A 17441-nucleotide genomic window follows, 5' to 3' on the forward strand; every position below is an offset into this window, starting at 1 on the left:
GTATTCACCTCGTGATTAAGACAGATTCTGAACACAACCTCAATTACTGAATTCTGTGCAACCAGTGCTGATCAAGATGTCAATCTAACAGGCCGCTATGAAGCCCTGGGTCCTCTGATGATACCAACTTCTCTTAGATATGCAGGAATGTCTTCTGATGAGGCAATAATTACCAGAAATGGACCTTCTCCAACTCCACTCCCTTGACCTCTTATTTGTTTCTGAGACCTGAATTACATATAACTGGTACCTCAAGGTCCTGATCAGATACCAGTAACTTGTTTCCATAAAATCCAGGAATTTCATTTTAAGTTTAAGTGAAACCATATTAGTGTTCTCAGTCAGTATGACCCCAACATTGCAGCTGTAGTTGCACTTGATCAGTTACCTTGGACTGACCATATCATTCACAGACTCCAGTCTCTGAGCTCCATCACAGGAAGATTTCACAAAGCAGACAAAGACAAGCATACCTGCCTTTTTGTTGGTTATATAGAACAGTCTATGGTAATGCTCCACAACTCCTCCTGTGCTACGTTGACAACTGCATTGGTGCTTCTTCAGGTACCTATAATAAGCTTGTCAATTTCATCAACTTTGCCTCCAACTTCCACCCTGCCCTTAAATTCACTCGGTCCATTTCTAACACCTCTCTCCCCTTTCTTGATCGCTCTGTTTCCATCTCTGGAGACAAACTGTCTACTGACATCTTTTACAACCTTACCGATACCCACAACTATCTCGACCATATCTCTTTCCACCCTGTCTCCTGTAAAAATGCCATTCCATATTCTCAGTTCCTCCGTCTCTGCCACATCTGTTCCCAGGATGAGGCATTCCTTTTCAGGACATCAGAGATGTCCTCCTTCTTCAAAGAGCAGTTTCCCTTCCTCTGCCATTGATACAGCCTTTGGCTGCATCTCCTCCATTTCCCACACATCGGTGCTCACCTTAACGAGGATGGAGTTCCCCTTGTGCTCAATTACCATCCCATGAGTCTCTGCATCCAACACATAATTCTCCATAACTTCCAGCATCTTCAATGGGATCCCACCAACAAAATTACCTTTACCTCCCCCCACTCACCAAGTTCCATTTTCCACATGGATCACTCTCTCCATGATTCCCTTGACCATTCGTCTCTCCCCACTAATCTCCCTCCTGGCACATATCCCTGCAAGTGGCACAAATGTTACACATGCCCATTCACCTCCTCACTTATCCCTGTTCAGGGCCTCGAGCAGTCCTTCCAGGTGAAGTAACACTTCACCTGCAAATCTGCTCAGTTACTCATTGTATCTGGTGCTCCTGATACAACTTCATCTAAATTGCTGAGACCCAACCTAACTTGGGGGACCGCTTTGATGAGCACCTTTGCTCCATCTGCCCAAAGTGTATTTACCTGGTAACCAACAATTTTAATTCTTATCCCCATTCCCGTTCTGACATTTTAGAAACAGAGAAACACAGAAGACCTGCAGCACAATACCGGCCCTTCGGCCCACGAAGTTGTGCCCAACATGTCCCTAGCTTAGAAATCACTAGACTTACCTACAGCCCTCTATTTTTCTAAGCTCGATGTACCTATGAAAAAGCCTCTTTTTTTTGGTAATTTTTTTTATTGAAGTTCATCATCAAACAAACATCTCCATAAGATGTATTTCAGACATTGTACATATATATCATATAATCATATATATCACAAAATCTCCACAAAGTATTTATCTGAGGTACACACTTATAGAAAAGAGTGGAAAGAAAAAACAAGCAAAAGGAAAGAACTATGTACAAGTAGGGAGTGATCTTTTTTTTTATAACAGATTTATTGATTTGTGAGAATAAAATCAGGCCTATGAGGCATTATGTAGTTAAACCATTTTTCCCAGTATGAATCAAATTGTTCCAAATTGGATAAAATTCTCTTACGTTTGATTGGATTTAATAGCCTATTGACATTAAAAGAAATGAATTTTACCTTGTCCTTAGCCATCTGTATTTATCTGTCAATGTATCATTGTAATTAGAATAAAACTTAATCGATCTACTCCCTGAACAAATAAGAACCAAGAAACACAAATAATAACAAAAATGGCAACGAACGTGTGATTCCAAGGCTGAGGTCTCTAGTAGATGACCCTGCATTGAGCTAGAGGAAATGTCTAGCTGTGGGGGATAACCCCTCCTACTTGTGAGTTGAGGGCCCCCAATGCAGTATTCATAAAAGTCAGTGAACAAATCCATAACACAGAAAATATTTCCCTGTGTACTCCTCCTATATATACATATATATATACACACAAATACTTTGTGGAGATTTTGTGATATATATGATTATATGATATATATGTACAATGTCTGAAATACATCTTATGGAAATGTTTGATGATGAACTTCAATAAAAAAATAAATTACAAAAAAAAGAGGCTTTTTCATAGGTACATCGAGCTTAGAAAAATAGAGGGCTGTAGGTAAGTCTAGTGATTTCTAAGGTGGGGACATGTTCGGCACAACTTCGTGGGCCGAAGGGCCGGTATTGTGCTGCAGGTCTTCTGTGTTTCTCTGTTTCTAAAATGTCAGAACGGGAATGGGGATAAGAATTAAAATTGTTGGTTACCAGGTAAATACACTTTGGGCAGATGGAGCAAAGGTGCTCATCAAAGCGGTCCCCCAAGTTAGGTTGGGTCTCAGCAATTTAGATGAAGTTGTATCAGGAGCACCAGATACAATGAGTAACTGAGCAGATTTGCAGGTGAAGTGTTACTTCACCTGGAAGGACTGCTCGAGGCCCTGAACAGGGATAAGTGAGGAGGTGAATGGGCATGTGTAACATTTGTGCCACTTGCAGGGATATGTGCCAGGAGGGAGATTAGTGGGGAGAGACGAATGGTCAAGGGAGTCATGGAGAGAGTGATCCATGTGGAAAATGGAACTTGGTGAGTGGGGGGAGGTAAAGGTAATTTTGTTGGTGGGATCCCATTGAAGATGCTGGAAGTTATGGAGAATTATGTGTTGGATGCAGAGACTCATGGGATGGTAATTGAGCACAAGGGGAACTCCATCCTCGTTAAGGTGAGCACCGATGTGTGGGAAATGGAGGAGATGCAGCCAAAGGCTGTATCAATGGCAGAGGAAGGGTAACTGCTCTTTGAAGAAGGAGGACATCTCTGATGTCCTGGAAAGGAATGCCTCATCCTGGGAACAGATGTGGCAGAGACGGAGGAACTGAGAATATGGAATGGCATTTTTACAGGAGACAGGGTGGAAAGAGATATGGTCGAGATAGTTGTGGGTATCGGTAAGGTTGTAAAAGATGTCAGTAGACAGTTTGTCTCCAGAGATGGAAACAGAGCGATCAAGAAAGGGGAGAGAGGTGTTAGAAATGGACCGAGTGAATTTAAGGGCAGGGTGGAAGTTGGAGGCAAAGTTGATGAAATTGACAAGCTTATTATAGGTACCTGAAGAAGCACCAATGCAGTTGTCAACGTAGCACAGGAGGAGTTGTGGAGCATTACCATAGACTGTTCTATATAACCAACAAAAAGGCAGGTATGCTTGTCTTTGTCTGCTTTGTGAAATCTTCCTGTGATGGAGCTCAGAGACTGGAGTCTGTGAATGATATGGTCAGTCCAAGGTAACTGATCAAGTGCAACTACAGCTGCAATGTTGGGGTCATACTGACTGAGAACATTAATATGGTTTCACTTAAACTTAAAATGAAATTCCTGGATTTTATGGAAACAAGTTACTGGCATCTGATCAGGACCTTGAGGTACCAGTTATATGTAATTCAGGTCTCAGAAATAAATAAGAGGTCAAGGGAGTGGAGTTGGAGAAGGTCCATTTCTGGTAATTATTGCCTCATCAGAAGACATTCCTGCATATCTAAGAGATGTTGGTATCATCAGATGCGGTATAACAGAGTGAGAAATAGGGAAGGCATGGATATGAAATACAATATCTAACTATAGGGCAGACATAATACCAATTTTGTGAATGGTTCAGTTCACTTTCAACAACTGCCAGGATGAATTACAAGTGATAGGTATTCATCTGTACAAGTCCATTATGATTGTAAGCATACTGTTGACTCCATTATACTGACATGAGGAACAGTCTGTTCTATTGTGCAGCTATTATGAGCAAATATTATAATATGCTTACCTGCCAAATTGAACAAATGTTCCAGGAGGGAAGTATGCAGTATAGCAGCCACCTGAATACTGTTCTGCACACCAATCCTTTTCTTCATAATGAACAGCCTGACAAAAATAAAGAATCATCTAGAAATTGCATGTAATAATAACAAAAGTGTTTTATCAGCAGCTGTATATTAGTATTCAATTTTTTTCTGAGTCTGTAGAACAACCTCCTTTGAAAAATCATCTATTGAAAGCCAAGGACCAATTGATCTAATGTGGCCATTTTGCAAAGAGAGAGCCAACATTGAAACTGTTCAAGTCTTTGTGTCAATGTGTTTCTGGATTTCCCCTAAGTTGTATGTAATGTGAGGCACCAACCAGGCTTCTGGTATGCTGATTGCATCTTATTTAATTTTCAGAGTGCATTGGGTATGAAGTAATTTTGATGATAAGTGATTCCACATTGACATTTTGTGGGCAGCGGACTTGCAGTATACTTTGTAAGAGGAAGATGTGTCTCAGAAATTCTGCACAGAAAACTTACACAGACTACTGAACTGAACTGCAGTGCCGAGTGTGGGAAACATGCTCTTCATCAAGTAGTGATGTGGGTCTTCCATAGTTAATGATTGATATCTGAGTGAAGCTTAGCCATCATAGCACGATCTGATCATGAGTCTTTACTAACTGTCTGGGCTCATTCAGGAAGATTGACAGCATGACACAATACATTCAGTAAAACAGAGAATCAACTGCAGAAAATTCAACAAATCCTTCTCCTTATAAGTGCACCTTCTACTCACAATTTGAAGAATTCCTAACACCCTTCCAGTGAGAAACCCAATGTCTATTTCAGGGCCACTCAATCAGACTACGTTGACCTGAGCAAAGCAGGACTCAATTTCACTCTAATGTTTCTGCTAGAAAATTCGCTCCCACTTAGCAAGTAAAAAAACGTTTAAAAATATTCATCATGGAGCAAGAGGGAACATAAGTTCAAGTCCAAGTTACAGTACCCCTGAAATCTAGTGCCAGTAGAGGGTTGCCCCCTGCCCCAAATCACTCCTCTCACCCCTTTATTGGCACTTACTCAAGAATCGCCAACCTGACAAGTAGATTTGTGTTTGAGGAGGCATGAGTGCCATTTGCAGTTTGCTCCATATTGCCCTTCCCCATTGAATGAAGGCTTCATTACTAACATATGAAAAGCTATTACAATGGACTCTCAGGGCAAAGGTCTTACGTGTAGGGCTTCATCTGTCCCCAGTACTCGTGCATAAATCTGGCAAATTTTTTTCTTCCTGAAAAAAAAGACTTCTTTAAAAATCTCATCAGAAATGTAGTTAGGTTGAAACTGAGGAACAATATACCACAGACACTGGAAATCTGGAATAAAACAAAAAAAAAATGGGAATACTCAGGTCAGACAGCTTCTGTGGAGAGAGAAACAGTGTTAATGTTTGATGTCAACGACTTTTCTTCAGAAAAATTAGAAATTAAATCACACCTCCAACAGGTCAGTTCTGATTAACAAGCTTTCTCCTAACATCAACTGGATAGTGCTGGTCTGAATCCAATTCCCACCACCCTTCTCTCTTCTCTGCAATGTAAAACACACATACTGTATTTCTCACTTTTCCAATTCTTATGAAATGTCATTGACCTTAAATATTGTCTCTGCTTTCCTCTCTACAGATGCCGCCTGACTTGCTGAATATCTTGGGGATTTTATACTTCTATCATACAGAGCCATAGTTCAAAGTTCAAACTTCAAAAATTCGAAGTAAAATTTATTATCAGAGTACATGCATGTCACCACATACAACCCTGAGATTCTTTTTCTATGGGCATACTTATCAAACCTATAGAAAGGTAACTGTAAAAAGGATTTTTAAACTGTAAACATCAGGAACTGTAAACAGTAAACAAACTGTGCAAATATAGATTATAAGTAAATAGCAATAAATAACAACCATGAAATAACAAGATAAAAGAGACCTTAAGTGAGTGTAGTTACACTCTTCTGTTCAAGAGCCTGATGGTTGAGGGATAGTAACTGCTCTTGAACCTGGTGGTGTGAGTCCTGTGGCTCCTGTACCTTCTACCTGATGGCAGCAGTGAGAAGAGAGCATGATCTGGGTGCTGACGACCTTTGATGATGGATGCAGCTTTTCTACTCCAACATTTCATGTAGATATGCTCAATGGTTCGGAGGGTTTTGCTTCCCAATACATAGCGAAGTATTTGCAAGTTAAGTTTGTTTACAGTTCACTTCAACCATTCCTTCTGTACACTGAGTTGGGGATACAGGAAACATTACTACCTATACTGGTTGAAGTAATTAGTGGAGTATCATGGGGAAGAAAAAGATCTGAAAGGGCAGGGTAGGAAGAAGTAATTAAATTTGGAGAAAATTTATGTGGAAAATTAAACTTTTAAGGTTATAGATCTAGGTAATCCATTAAATGTTTTGTAGTTTATTTTAATTGGGTAATAGTCTTTTAAACTCTGCTTAATATTTCTATTTTTGCCATTAGTCATTCCTTGCAAAAGAGTGACAATTTTGTGGCAATTTTCACTGGGCAGATAAGCAAGGGGAGCCAGTCCCAACTTCAGAGGACCATTTAGAAGCTTTCATACCTCAGTGCATTCCAATTTCAAACTACAAATGGGCAGACCCTGACCTTGAACAATAGTCTGATAGACTTAAGATAAAACAGCTTGTTACACCAGTCATAAATGTTTCAATTACAAGCCCAGAGAATGATATGCTACTTGCAATGTTATTTGAAGAGCCAATCAATTAAATTCTCTATAATTTACAGAACCATTGTGGAATAAAGCAATTTTAAAATGGTAGCTATTTTAATAAAAGAAGAGCACATTGGTATGGTTATATGCTCTCATTTGTGGCTCTAAGCAGAGTTCTACATGGGAATTGTGCTAAATGTACTGAAACTTGTTGGGACTCCATAAAGCAATAATAGAGGGAATCTGTAATGCCACTTTTTACACATCAGCTGGTTTCTGACTTCTTTATATATAAATTCACATAATATTATATCAAAAATTACAACACCTACCTCTCTGCTTTGGTGAGATTCAGCAAGAGTTGAGCCTTTCGTGCCAGTATAAATCTAGAAATAAATTGCAGCACTCAATTATAACTAATAATCCAGTCCCTGGTCGATGCCTTCTGGGATTCACATGAGAAGCTGCAGGTGCTGGAATCTGAAACTTATTCTTTGCAAACTGAGATTGTTAAATTTCAGGAATGGTTTGTGCTTTTCCATGGAGTTAACAGTTTAAGAGAACAAAAATTTGAGAAGGATTGACATGATAGACCTTGTTTCTTTGAGCCAGAACATCTAGGCTCAGGTTAAGGGAAGTCATTTAGAGTTTTAAAGACGGACATGACTATTATGCAAATACATTAAATGTTTGGTTGCAGATGCTCAGTGAATGAGTCCATTCAAACTGAGAAAATCAGATTTATGGGTATCAAACGAATCAGGTGATATGAGGTTAGGGCAGGAAAGTGAACAGAATTACCCATTATTCTTACTAAATGATTGAGAAATCTTAATATTATCATCTACTCTTATTCTGATTTTTTATGTTTTTAAAGGATTTAGAGTAAAATTTATATGAATGGCTTGTATAAAGCAATCAGCATTCAACAAATTTAAGACTAAAGGTGGTTCAAATGTTTAGGTGCAGGATTTGGAATTGCTTCATCAAAAGTTGGAATAATAAACCTTTCATTATCTCTTATCAATGGCTTATTATATTTGCATGTCCCCAGTTCCAGAAGGAAAGGCAGTGACTTCTTCCTGGATTCGTGAACCCAAGGTAGTAAGCAACAGAAACAAGAGTACACTCTAAAGGTTCTTACAAGAAGAAGGTTGCAAACTATAATAAAGTTTTAGGTTTTCACTGGCTTTACTCAAGTATAGCAAAGCAACCCAACTATTTTGGGAGGCACAGTGATGAAATTTACCAGAATTTTGTGCAAAAAATATTATACAGTAAAATTAAGAAACTCCAACTCAACCTTTTTTTCATCTATTTGTTCCTTTACTATTTATTATCTTGCATATCTTGGCTTAATTTATGATCTATTTACTTGGTTTATGTTTGAAATAACAAAAGAAAACATACTTGGTAATGTTTTTATTTTACACAAAGAGATGCTTGAATCAGTGTTGGGATGGAAGAGACCCAGATATACAGTACATGCCAAAACAGCTCTCAACAAGATAGGTTCAATTCAATGCACCTTCACACAACTTGCTTCACACCAATCTGAAAAGGGCTCCAACCTTTAAAAGCACCTTCACTGTAACAGACACCAGCCTTGGTGGAGAAAGAGAGCGAGAGAGGCTGCAACTGAGAAAGAGCAAACTCCCGGCTTTGGTGAAAGGGACTTGTTGATGATCGAAGTGTCAGGAGGGACGTCCTGTTTGCCAGCACACCTGCAGTGTCTGCTTAAGAAGATGCTGGTAGAAGCTGGCTCCACCTCTGTTCCCTAGGTGTAAGAATACCCACTCAATCCTGTGGTGAACTACATATACCTGGCTGGACTGCTCCTGTGGCTCCTCCCACAGACCCCTGTATAAAGGCGATTGAGGCCTGAGCCCGGCCTCATTCTCCAGGATGTAGTGTTGTTCATTCTTCCAGTCAATAAAAGCCGATATCTCGCTTCTTACGTCTCAGAGTGAGTTATTGATGGTGCATCAAATCCCTTGCTGGGAGATGAATCTGTGGATGGTGAGCAGGGAGATTCACAGACTCCTTTATCTTTCTTCTGCTCTGCTTGCTTAGACTGTTTACGCTCTGCACTATAGCCTCAGGCTCCAAGCCTCCTTGCTGTTCTTCCACCCGTACTGGCTACTGTTGTTTGCAGGATGCAGAACCTCACCATGAAGTCATTAAATCATAAAGCACAGAAGCAGACTCTTAAGCTCACTATGTCAATGCTGACCATCAAATCCTACATAACCGTATTTATCAGCACTTGGTCTGTAGCCTAGTCTGCCTTGGAACACCACGCTGGATGGACAATGCAGTATGTCTGTGAACTGATGCAAGCAACATCATCTCAGTTTTGGAAGATTTTCCTCAGTCATCCTGGTCCTTACATGGGTTACATCGTACTAACACTAAGCAGCTCAAAATTATTGCCAGGAGCCAGGCAGAAAGAGGGAACCACTTGTTCTGCCAAGATCCATTGCTCTGGGAAATAACTAGCAGAGCAGATTCTCTCAGGAAGAAAATATTGTGTTCTTCCTGCAGACGTGGCACTAACATGTGGAAATTCTTCTAATGATTGATAATCAGCTGTGTATTGAGACAGGAAACGGTTTCTGGTGCTGAAAATAAATCAGATTTTTCATGAGAGCTTTTGCGTACACTTGAGTGCAGTCATTGGTTGTCTGTACTTGTAGGAAGTTGCAGTGCTTGAATTGCCAGCCATTCCTCACTGAAATTAAAACAAATGAAGCTATTTCTAGAAAAGTACGCCCTCCGATGGACTTCCCTGACGCAGCAGTGAGGACAGACCAGGAGGCATGAAGAGGCCTGCTGCAGATCTGGTGGAAATAAAGATTCAGAGATGAGTTGATTTTGATCTCTACAGAGAGAGCTGTCCAAGCACGAGTTCATGGCACCTCCCTCAGTGAGACTTGGAAAAGCTGAGCTTTGAACGCAATGTTCTTTGGAAAAGCTAGGTAGGATGTGGAGCAGTGGGAATATGTTCTTCAGCAACAGTGATGTCACAGTCTACTGGCTCAAGGCCCCTGACCAATCCTGAGTGGCAGCTTATTAGTTGTCGTGGCTACAACGGATGATTGGCAATAGTGTCACCATTGACTAGCATCATTGCATGAGCATTGCTACAGCCAAATGCTGGACAAGACGCCACATTACTCACAGCCCCATCCACGTAACCCCAGCACATGTATCTCAATCTATGTCTTCCGACACGAATCAGCCAGGACTCCTGCTGGTACCATTGCTTGAAAAATAATAAAGTGGTACAATCTTCTGCTGGTGTACATTACTCACAAATATCGCAGAGGTTAAGAAATAGTGTTTTCCGCTGATGAGTGGCTGAGACCAGGAAACTGCCAGGCACAGTAGTATGTACAGCGCAGGGAAATGTCCAGTCCTGCTTCACTCAGGAATGATTGACTGTGATCTACTCCAGGTAAATTTATGGGTAATTTTTGGGCAGAATGGGAACTAAATGGTGCCGTTTCTTGACTAACCTTCTTTATTGCCAGCACAACTGATCACCTAACACCAGGCATGTAGTAAAACAGGTAGGAAATACTCAGCTGCAAAAGGTAGTGTGACATCCTAGCTGTAATCTGATTGGTTGTTCGCACTGCTATAGGATATAAGAAATAAGCTTGATTACATTTTCTTGGCACTCCAAACCGAAGTAGATTGTTTGAAATTTCTATACGACTGCAGTCCAAGTCACGAAGTGCCAGCTGAGCCTCTGAGAATGATCCAAATCAAAGGTCAGAATCTATTTCAGGATTAACTGACTTTCAGCCTCAAGCTTCCATTTTCTCCTAATTAAAACTTTCTTCCAGGAACACAGCTGATTGGAAGAACGTTGAAATGAAAAGAAATTAAGCAAAGTCGCTTCCCCCTGCTATTTCTACCCATCTGCCAAGTATATAGTTACACAACTCACCGATCTTAAATGATGCTGGTGCACAGTTTTGACCCAGTACATTAACAATTCCTCTTCTCCCACTGGGTTCCTCCAGTAGTTTACTTGTTGCTCCAGATCAGCGACTGCCATCTCTTGCGTCTGATCTAATGGTAGCCCATTCTAATAACAGACCAAGGCTCTGCTTTTTTCTTAAGTTTAACTCCCATCATTTCCATTTACCCTCTTAGAGTATTTTTTTCCCAGTTACCTCAGCCATATCTACACTTGTTCATCCACCTGTGAATTACTCCATAATTTAGTCTTCTTCCTCTTTATGTACCCTACTATCAGTTTACTTGATAAAATTTCTTTTTAAGTCCTTGATTCTTAAAGACATTGTAAAAATGCAAATAATAGCTTATTTATATTTTATCCCAATCACTATTTTAAGCAGATATTTCCAATAATATTTACTGCTACATGGAATTGCTCTCACTATGAGTGAATATTTGTGAATTGGAGATAGGTTCATTGATGTGTGTGAGCAGCAACAAAATTTTATAACAATAAGATTTCTCTAAACTTTATGTTTTAAGAAACAGTTAATGTTCTCTCTAACATGTGGAACTTTGGCACAAAACTTTCTTACATAACTTTTCACATTTTAGGACTGCTCATGCTGTGCTGGCCCTGCACCCTCTGAGATGTAGATATGTTTTTTTAATTGGCTATTAAAATTTAAAATACAGATCACTATTTGCATGCAGCAAAAATTCAGGACACCCCCAGTGGTAATAAACTCCACAACTTCAGTTAAATGTTGCACTTTTTCATTTACTACTTAATGACCTCTACATTAGCTTGAAATTGGCAAGTCTGATGTAACTACATTGTTCCCAAGTACCACTTGAAGTTTCATAGAAACATAGAAAACCTGCAGCACAATACAGGTCCTTCAGCTCACAAAGCTGTGTGAACATATCCTTACCTTAGAAATTACTAGGCTTACCCATAGCCCTCTATTTTTCTGAGCTCCATATACCTGTCCAGGAGTCTCCTAAAAGACCCTATCATATCCACCTCCATTACCATCGCCAGCAGCCCATTCCACGCACTTACTACTCTCTGTGTAAAAAACTTACCCCTGACATCTCCTCTGTACCTATTTCCAAGCACCTTAAAATTGTGTCCTCTCGTGCTAGCCATTTCAGCCCTGGGGAAAAAGGCTCTGACTATCCACATGATCAATACCTCTCATAATCTTATACACCTCTATCAGGTCACCTCTCATCCTCCGTCGCTCCAAGGAAAAAAGGCCGAGTTCACTCAACCTATTCTCATAGGGTATGCTCCCCAATCCAGGCAACATACTTGTAAATCTTCTCTGCACCCTTTCTATGGTTTCCACATCCTTCCTATAGTGAGGCGACCAGAGCTGAGCACAGTACTCCAAGTGGGGTCTGACCAGGGTCCTATATAGCTGCAACATTACCTCTCGGCTCTTAAACTCAATCCCATGATTGATGAAGGCCAATGCACCGTATGCTTTCTTAACCAGAGTCAACCTGAGCAGCAACTTTGAGTGTCCTATGGACTTGGACCCCAAGATCTCTCTGATTCTCCACACTGCCAAGAGTCTTACCATTAATACTATATTCTGTCATCATATTTGACCTACCAAAATGAACTACTTCACACTTATCTGGGTTGAACTCCATCTGCCACTTCTCAGCCCAGTTTTGCATCCTATCAATGTCCCACTGTAACCTCTGACAGCCCTCCACACTATCCACAACACCTCCAAACTTTGTGTCATCAGCATATTTACTAACCCATCGCTCCACTTCTTCATCCAGGTCATTCATAAAAATCACGAAGAGAAGGGGTCCCAGAACAGATCCCTGAGGCACACCACTAGTGACCGACCTCCATGCAGAATATGACCCATCTACAACCACTCTTTGCCTTCTGTAGGCAAGCCAGTTTTGCTTTTCACAAAGCTATGCTGACTATTCCTAATCATATTATGCCTCTCCAAATGTTCATAAGTCCTCTGAAAGTCATCCCTACAATTGCCAAGATCCTTTTCCGTAGTTAATACTGAAGCAAAGTACTCATTAAGTACCTCTGCTATCTCCTCCGTTTCCATACACTCTTTTCCACTTGATTGGTCCTATTCTCTCATGTCTTATCCTCTTGCTCTTCATGTACTTGTAGAATGCCTTGTGGTTTTCCTTAATCCTGTCCGCTAAGGTCTTCTCATGGCCCCTTCTGGCTCTGCTAATTTCTTTCTGAAGCTCCTTCCTGCTAGCCTTATAATCTTCAAGATCTCTATCATTACCTAGTTTTTTTGAACCTTTTGTAAGCTCTTCCTTTCTTCTTGACTAGATTTACAACAGCCTTTATACACCACAGTTCCTGTATCCTACCATCCTTTCCCTGTCTCATTGGAATGTACCTATGCAGAACACCATGCAAATATCCCCTGAACATTTGCCACATTCTTCCGCACATTTTCTTGAGAACACCTGTTCCAAATTTATGCTTCCAAGTTCCTGCCTGATAGCTTCATATTTCCCCTTACTCCAATTAAACACTTTTCTAACTTGTCTGTTCCTATCCCTCTCCAATGCTATGGTAAAGGAGATAGAATTATGATCACTATCTCCAATATGCTCTCCCACTGAGAGATCTGATGCCTGACCAGGCTCATTTCCCAATACCAGATCAAGTGCAGCCTCTCCTCTCATAAGCTTATCTACATATTGTGTCAAGAAACCTTCCTGAAGACACCTAACAAACTCCACCAATTCCACCCCATCTAAACCCCTCGCTCTAGGGACATGCCAATCGATATTTGGGAAATTAAAATCTTCCACCATGACAACCCTTTTATTATTACACCTTTCCAGAATCTGTCTCCCTTTCTGCTCCTCAATGTCCCTGTTACTGGTCTATAAAAAACACCCAGTAGAGTTATTGACCCCTTCCTGTCCTTAACTTCCACCAACAGAGACTCAGTAGACAATCCCTCCATGTCTTCCTCCTTTCCTGCAGCCGTGACACTATCTCTGATCAACTGTGCCACGCCCCCACCTCTTTTGCCTCCCTCCCTGTCCTTTCTGAAACATCTAAAGCCTGGCACTCTAAGTAACCATTCCTGCCACTGAGCCATCCAAGTCTCTGTAATGGCCGCAACATCATGGCTCCAAGTACTGATCCACGCTCTAAGCCATCTACTTTTTTCATAATACTCCTTGCATTAAAATAGACACATCTCAAACCATCAGTCTGAGGGTGTCCCTTCTCTATCACCTGCTTATCCTCCCTGTCACACTGTCTTCAAGCTTTCTCTATTTTTGAGCCAACCGCCTCTTCCTCCGTCTCTTCAGTTTGGTTCCCAACACCCAGCAATCCTCATTTAAACTCTCCCCAATAGCCTTAGCAAACCTCCCTGCCAGGATTTTGGTCCCCCTGTGATTCAAGTGCAACCCGTCCTTTTTGTACAGGTCTCTCCTGCCCCAAAAGAGGTCCCAATGATCCAGAAATCTGAATCCTTGCCCCTTGCTCCAATCCCTCAGCCACTGTGTTAAATTTGGTCAGGTTAACATAAGACAACAAGACATTTCCTCAGCTCATTGAACTATACCCCATAATTGCAGGGTGTGAACCATCAGGCTTGGTGTCATCCAGTGTCAAGGAAATAGGTGACTCCTCATCTTCAATCATCATGGTTCCACAGAAACCTGTCAGAAAAGCAAGAGTTTATTGTAGAACACCAGGAAATACTTTGTTTACAGGGTGTATATGATAGGATCCAGCCCCCGAGGAACATTCAGCCTAAACATCGCCTTAGAATTATAGAATCACAGAAGAGTACAACACATTAAAGAGCTAATAAAACAGCATTAAATGATGTTATTACTGAATTTTGCAGCGATGGTCAAAGCAATACTGAATTCAGTGACATCTAAAGGGATTAATAAGGAAGTTCTCCAAAGCCTCAAAAGCAACAAGCAATAAACTGCAGAGTCTGAAAATCTGGAAGGGAAACAGAATGCTGGAAACAATTGGCAAATCAGAAAGCATCTGTGAAGACAGAACAAAGTTATTGCTTTAGCCAATGACCTTTTATTGTCAATAAGTGTAGAGGAGGTTTGACCCAAAAGCGGAACAGCAGAGATGATTTAGCGGTAAGCGATATTTTTTACTAACAAACTACAAGGGCCCACAAAACAAGAGAGACCTGGTATTTAACACAACAAGGTAACTGAAGGCTAGGGACAACTGGTTGAGGCTGGCTGGTTCAACAAGGACTGTGGATAAGAGCTGGGTTTAAATAAGCTTCAGGTGATGAGTCGGAAACAAGTGGCAGGTGAACCCTGTTAGCTGGTGGAGACTGGGAGGTGCCAGACAGGACACCCCCTCCTAGAGGCAGTACCTGATGGCCCAGGATGAGCCAGTGGAACTCTTTGATGAGCAGTGGATACAAGATGAAACTTGATAGCACCTATGACCTCTTCTCTGGGCTGTACCTTCCCCATTTCACCAGGTACTACACTCCCTGTCCACGATGATGTGAATCCATCAACCGGAGAACTGTGTAGACTGGACCACCTTCCATCATCCTTGGTTCTGGAGGGGTTCTGATGGTGGAGAATGGGCATGGTGGTCAAGCATCTCCAGGATTCTTTGAAAGTGTGTCCCACGGCAGCAGACCAGGTTACCCGTGAAGTAGGTGATTTGGGGTGGGAAGTGAGAGGAGCGGCATTTTGGCTGTTGCTCCTGATGAAATGGAAGTGAGAGGAGCGGAACATTGGCTGTAGCTCCTGATGAAATGGAAGTGAGAGGAGTGGCATTTTGGCTATTGCTCCTGATGAAATGGAAGTGAGAGGAGCGGCATTTTGCCTGTAGCTCCTGATGAAATGGAAGTGAGAGGAGCGGCATTTTGCCTGTAGCTCCTGATGAAATGGAAGTGAGAGGAGCGGCATTTTGGCTGTTGCTCCTGATGAAATGGAAGTGAGAGGAGCGGCATTTTGGCTGTTGCTCCTGATGAAATGGAAGTGAGAGGAGCGGAACTTTGGCTGTTGCTCCTGATGAAATGGAAGTGAGAGGAGCGGAACATTGGCTGTAGCTCCTGATGAAATGGAAGTGAGAGGAGTGGCATTTTGGCTATTGCTCCTGATGAAATGGAAGTGAGAGGAGTGGCATTTTGGTTGTTGCTCCTGATGAAATGGAAGTGAGAGGAGCGGCATTTTGGCTGTTGCTCCTGATGAAATGGAAGTGAGAGGAGCGGAACTTTGGCTGTTGCTCCTGATGAAATGGAAGTGAGAGGAGCGGCATTTTGGCTATTGCTCCTGATGAAATAGAAGTGAGAGGAGCGGCATTTTGGTTGTTGCTCCTGATGAAATGGAAGTGAGAGGAGCGGCATTTTGGCTGTTGCTCCTGATGAAATGGAAGTGAGAGGAGCGGAACTTTGGCTGTTGCTCCTGATGAAATGGAAGTGAGAGGAGCGGAACTTTGGCTGTTGCTCCTGATGAAATGGAAGTGAGAGGAGTGGCATTTTGGCTGTAGCTCCTGATGAAATGGAAGTGAGAGGAGCGGCATTTTGGCTGTTGCTCCTGATGAAATGGAAGTGAGAGGAGCGGCATTTTGGCTGTAGCTCCTGATGAAATGGAAGTGAGAGGAGCGGCATTTTGGCTGTAGCTCCTGATGAAATGGAAGTGAGAGGAGTGGAACTTTGGCCGTAGTTCCTGATGGAATGGAAGTGAGCGGAGAGGCATTTTGGCTGTTGCTCCTGATGAAATGGAAGTGAGAGGAGAGGCATTTTGGCTGTAGCTCCTGATGAAATGGAAGTGAGAGGAGCGGAACTTTGGCTGTTGCTCCTGATGAAATGGAAGTGAGAGGAGTGGAACTTTGGCCGTAGTTCCTGATGAAATGGAAGTGAGAGGAGAGGCATTTTGGCTGTAGCTCCTGATGAAATGGAAGTGAGAGGAGTGGCATTTTGGCTGTAGCTCCTGATGAAATGGAAGTGAGAGGAGCGGCATTTTGGCAGTAGCTCCTGATGAAATGGAAGTGAGAGGAGCGGCATTTTGGCTGTAGCTCCTGATGAAATGGAAGTGAGAGGAGCGGCATTTTGGCTGTATCTCCTGATGAAATGGAAGTGAGAGGAGCGGCATTTTGGCTGTAGCTCCTGATGAAATGGAAGTGAGAGGAGTGGAACTTTGGCCGTAGTTCCTGATGGAATGGAAGTGAGCGGAGAGGCATTTTGGTGTTGCTCCTGATGAAATGGAAGTGAGAGGAGAGGCATTTTGGCTGTTGCTCCTGATGAAATGGAAGTGAGAGGAGCGGCATTTTGGCTGTAGTTCCTGATGAAATGGCAGTAGAAGCTGGAAAAGCCCAAGCAACACTGCAGCTGTTTGAGGGAGCGCAGTTGGGGGCCATTGAACAACACATGCACTTTCTCTGCATCCGTGGTTATACCTTGCGCTGAAAGAACATAACCCAGGAAGGAAGTGTCTGGGGTGTGGAAATGCCTTTTCTCTAACTTGCAGTACAGCTGGCTTTCCACAAGATGCTGAACGACTGTACAGACCTGACATAGGTGGCCTTGGGGGCCCTTGGAGAATGCAAAT

At 41.9% G+C, this 17441-nt stretch overlaps 1 protein-coding gene across 4 annotated transcripts in view; it reads right to left on the reverse strand.

The window, feature by feature from the left end:
* Nucleotides 1–17441, reverse strand: part of LOC140734072 (amine oxidase [flavin-containing]-like) — a 65385-nt gene that overhangs the window by 12716 nt on the left and 35228 nt on the right. For all 4 annotated transcript variants that reach the window (XM_073057655.1, XM_073057654.1, XM_073057653.1 and 1 more), the window contains 4 exons: nucleotides 14456–14552; nucleotides 7223–7276; nucleotides 5383–5440; nucleotides 4162–4259 (listed from right to left, as the gene is read on the reverse strand). In XM_073057655.1, the coding sequence (XP_072913756.1) occupies nucleotides 4162–4259; nucleotides 5383–5440; nucleotides 7223–7276; nucleotides 14456–14552 (307 nt within the window). The remainder of the gene's footprint in view (nucleotides 1–4161; nucleotides 4260–5382; nucleotides 5441–7222; nucleotides 7277–14455; nucleotides 14553–17441) is intronic.

This window comes from Hemitrygon akajei, chromosome 10 (assembly GCF_048418815.1).
Source record: "Hemitrygon akajei chromosome 10, sHemAka1.3, whole genome shotgun sequence".
In the NCBI taxonomy this organism is placed as follows: Eukaryota; Metazoa; Chordata; class Chondrichthyes; order Myliobatiformes; family Dasyatidae; genus Hemitrygon; species Hemitrygon akajei.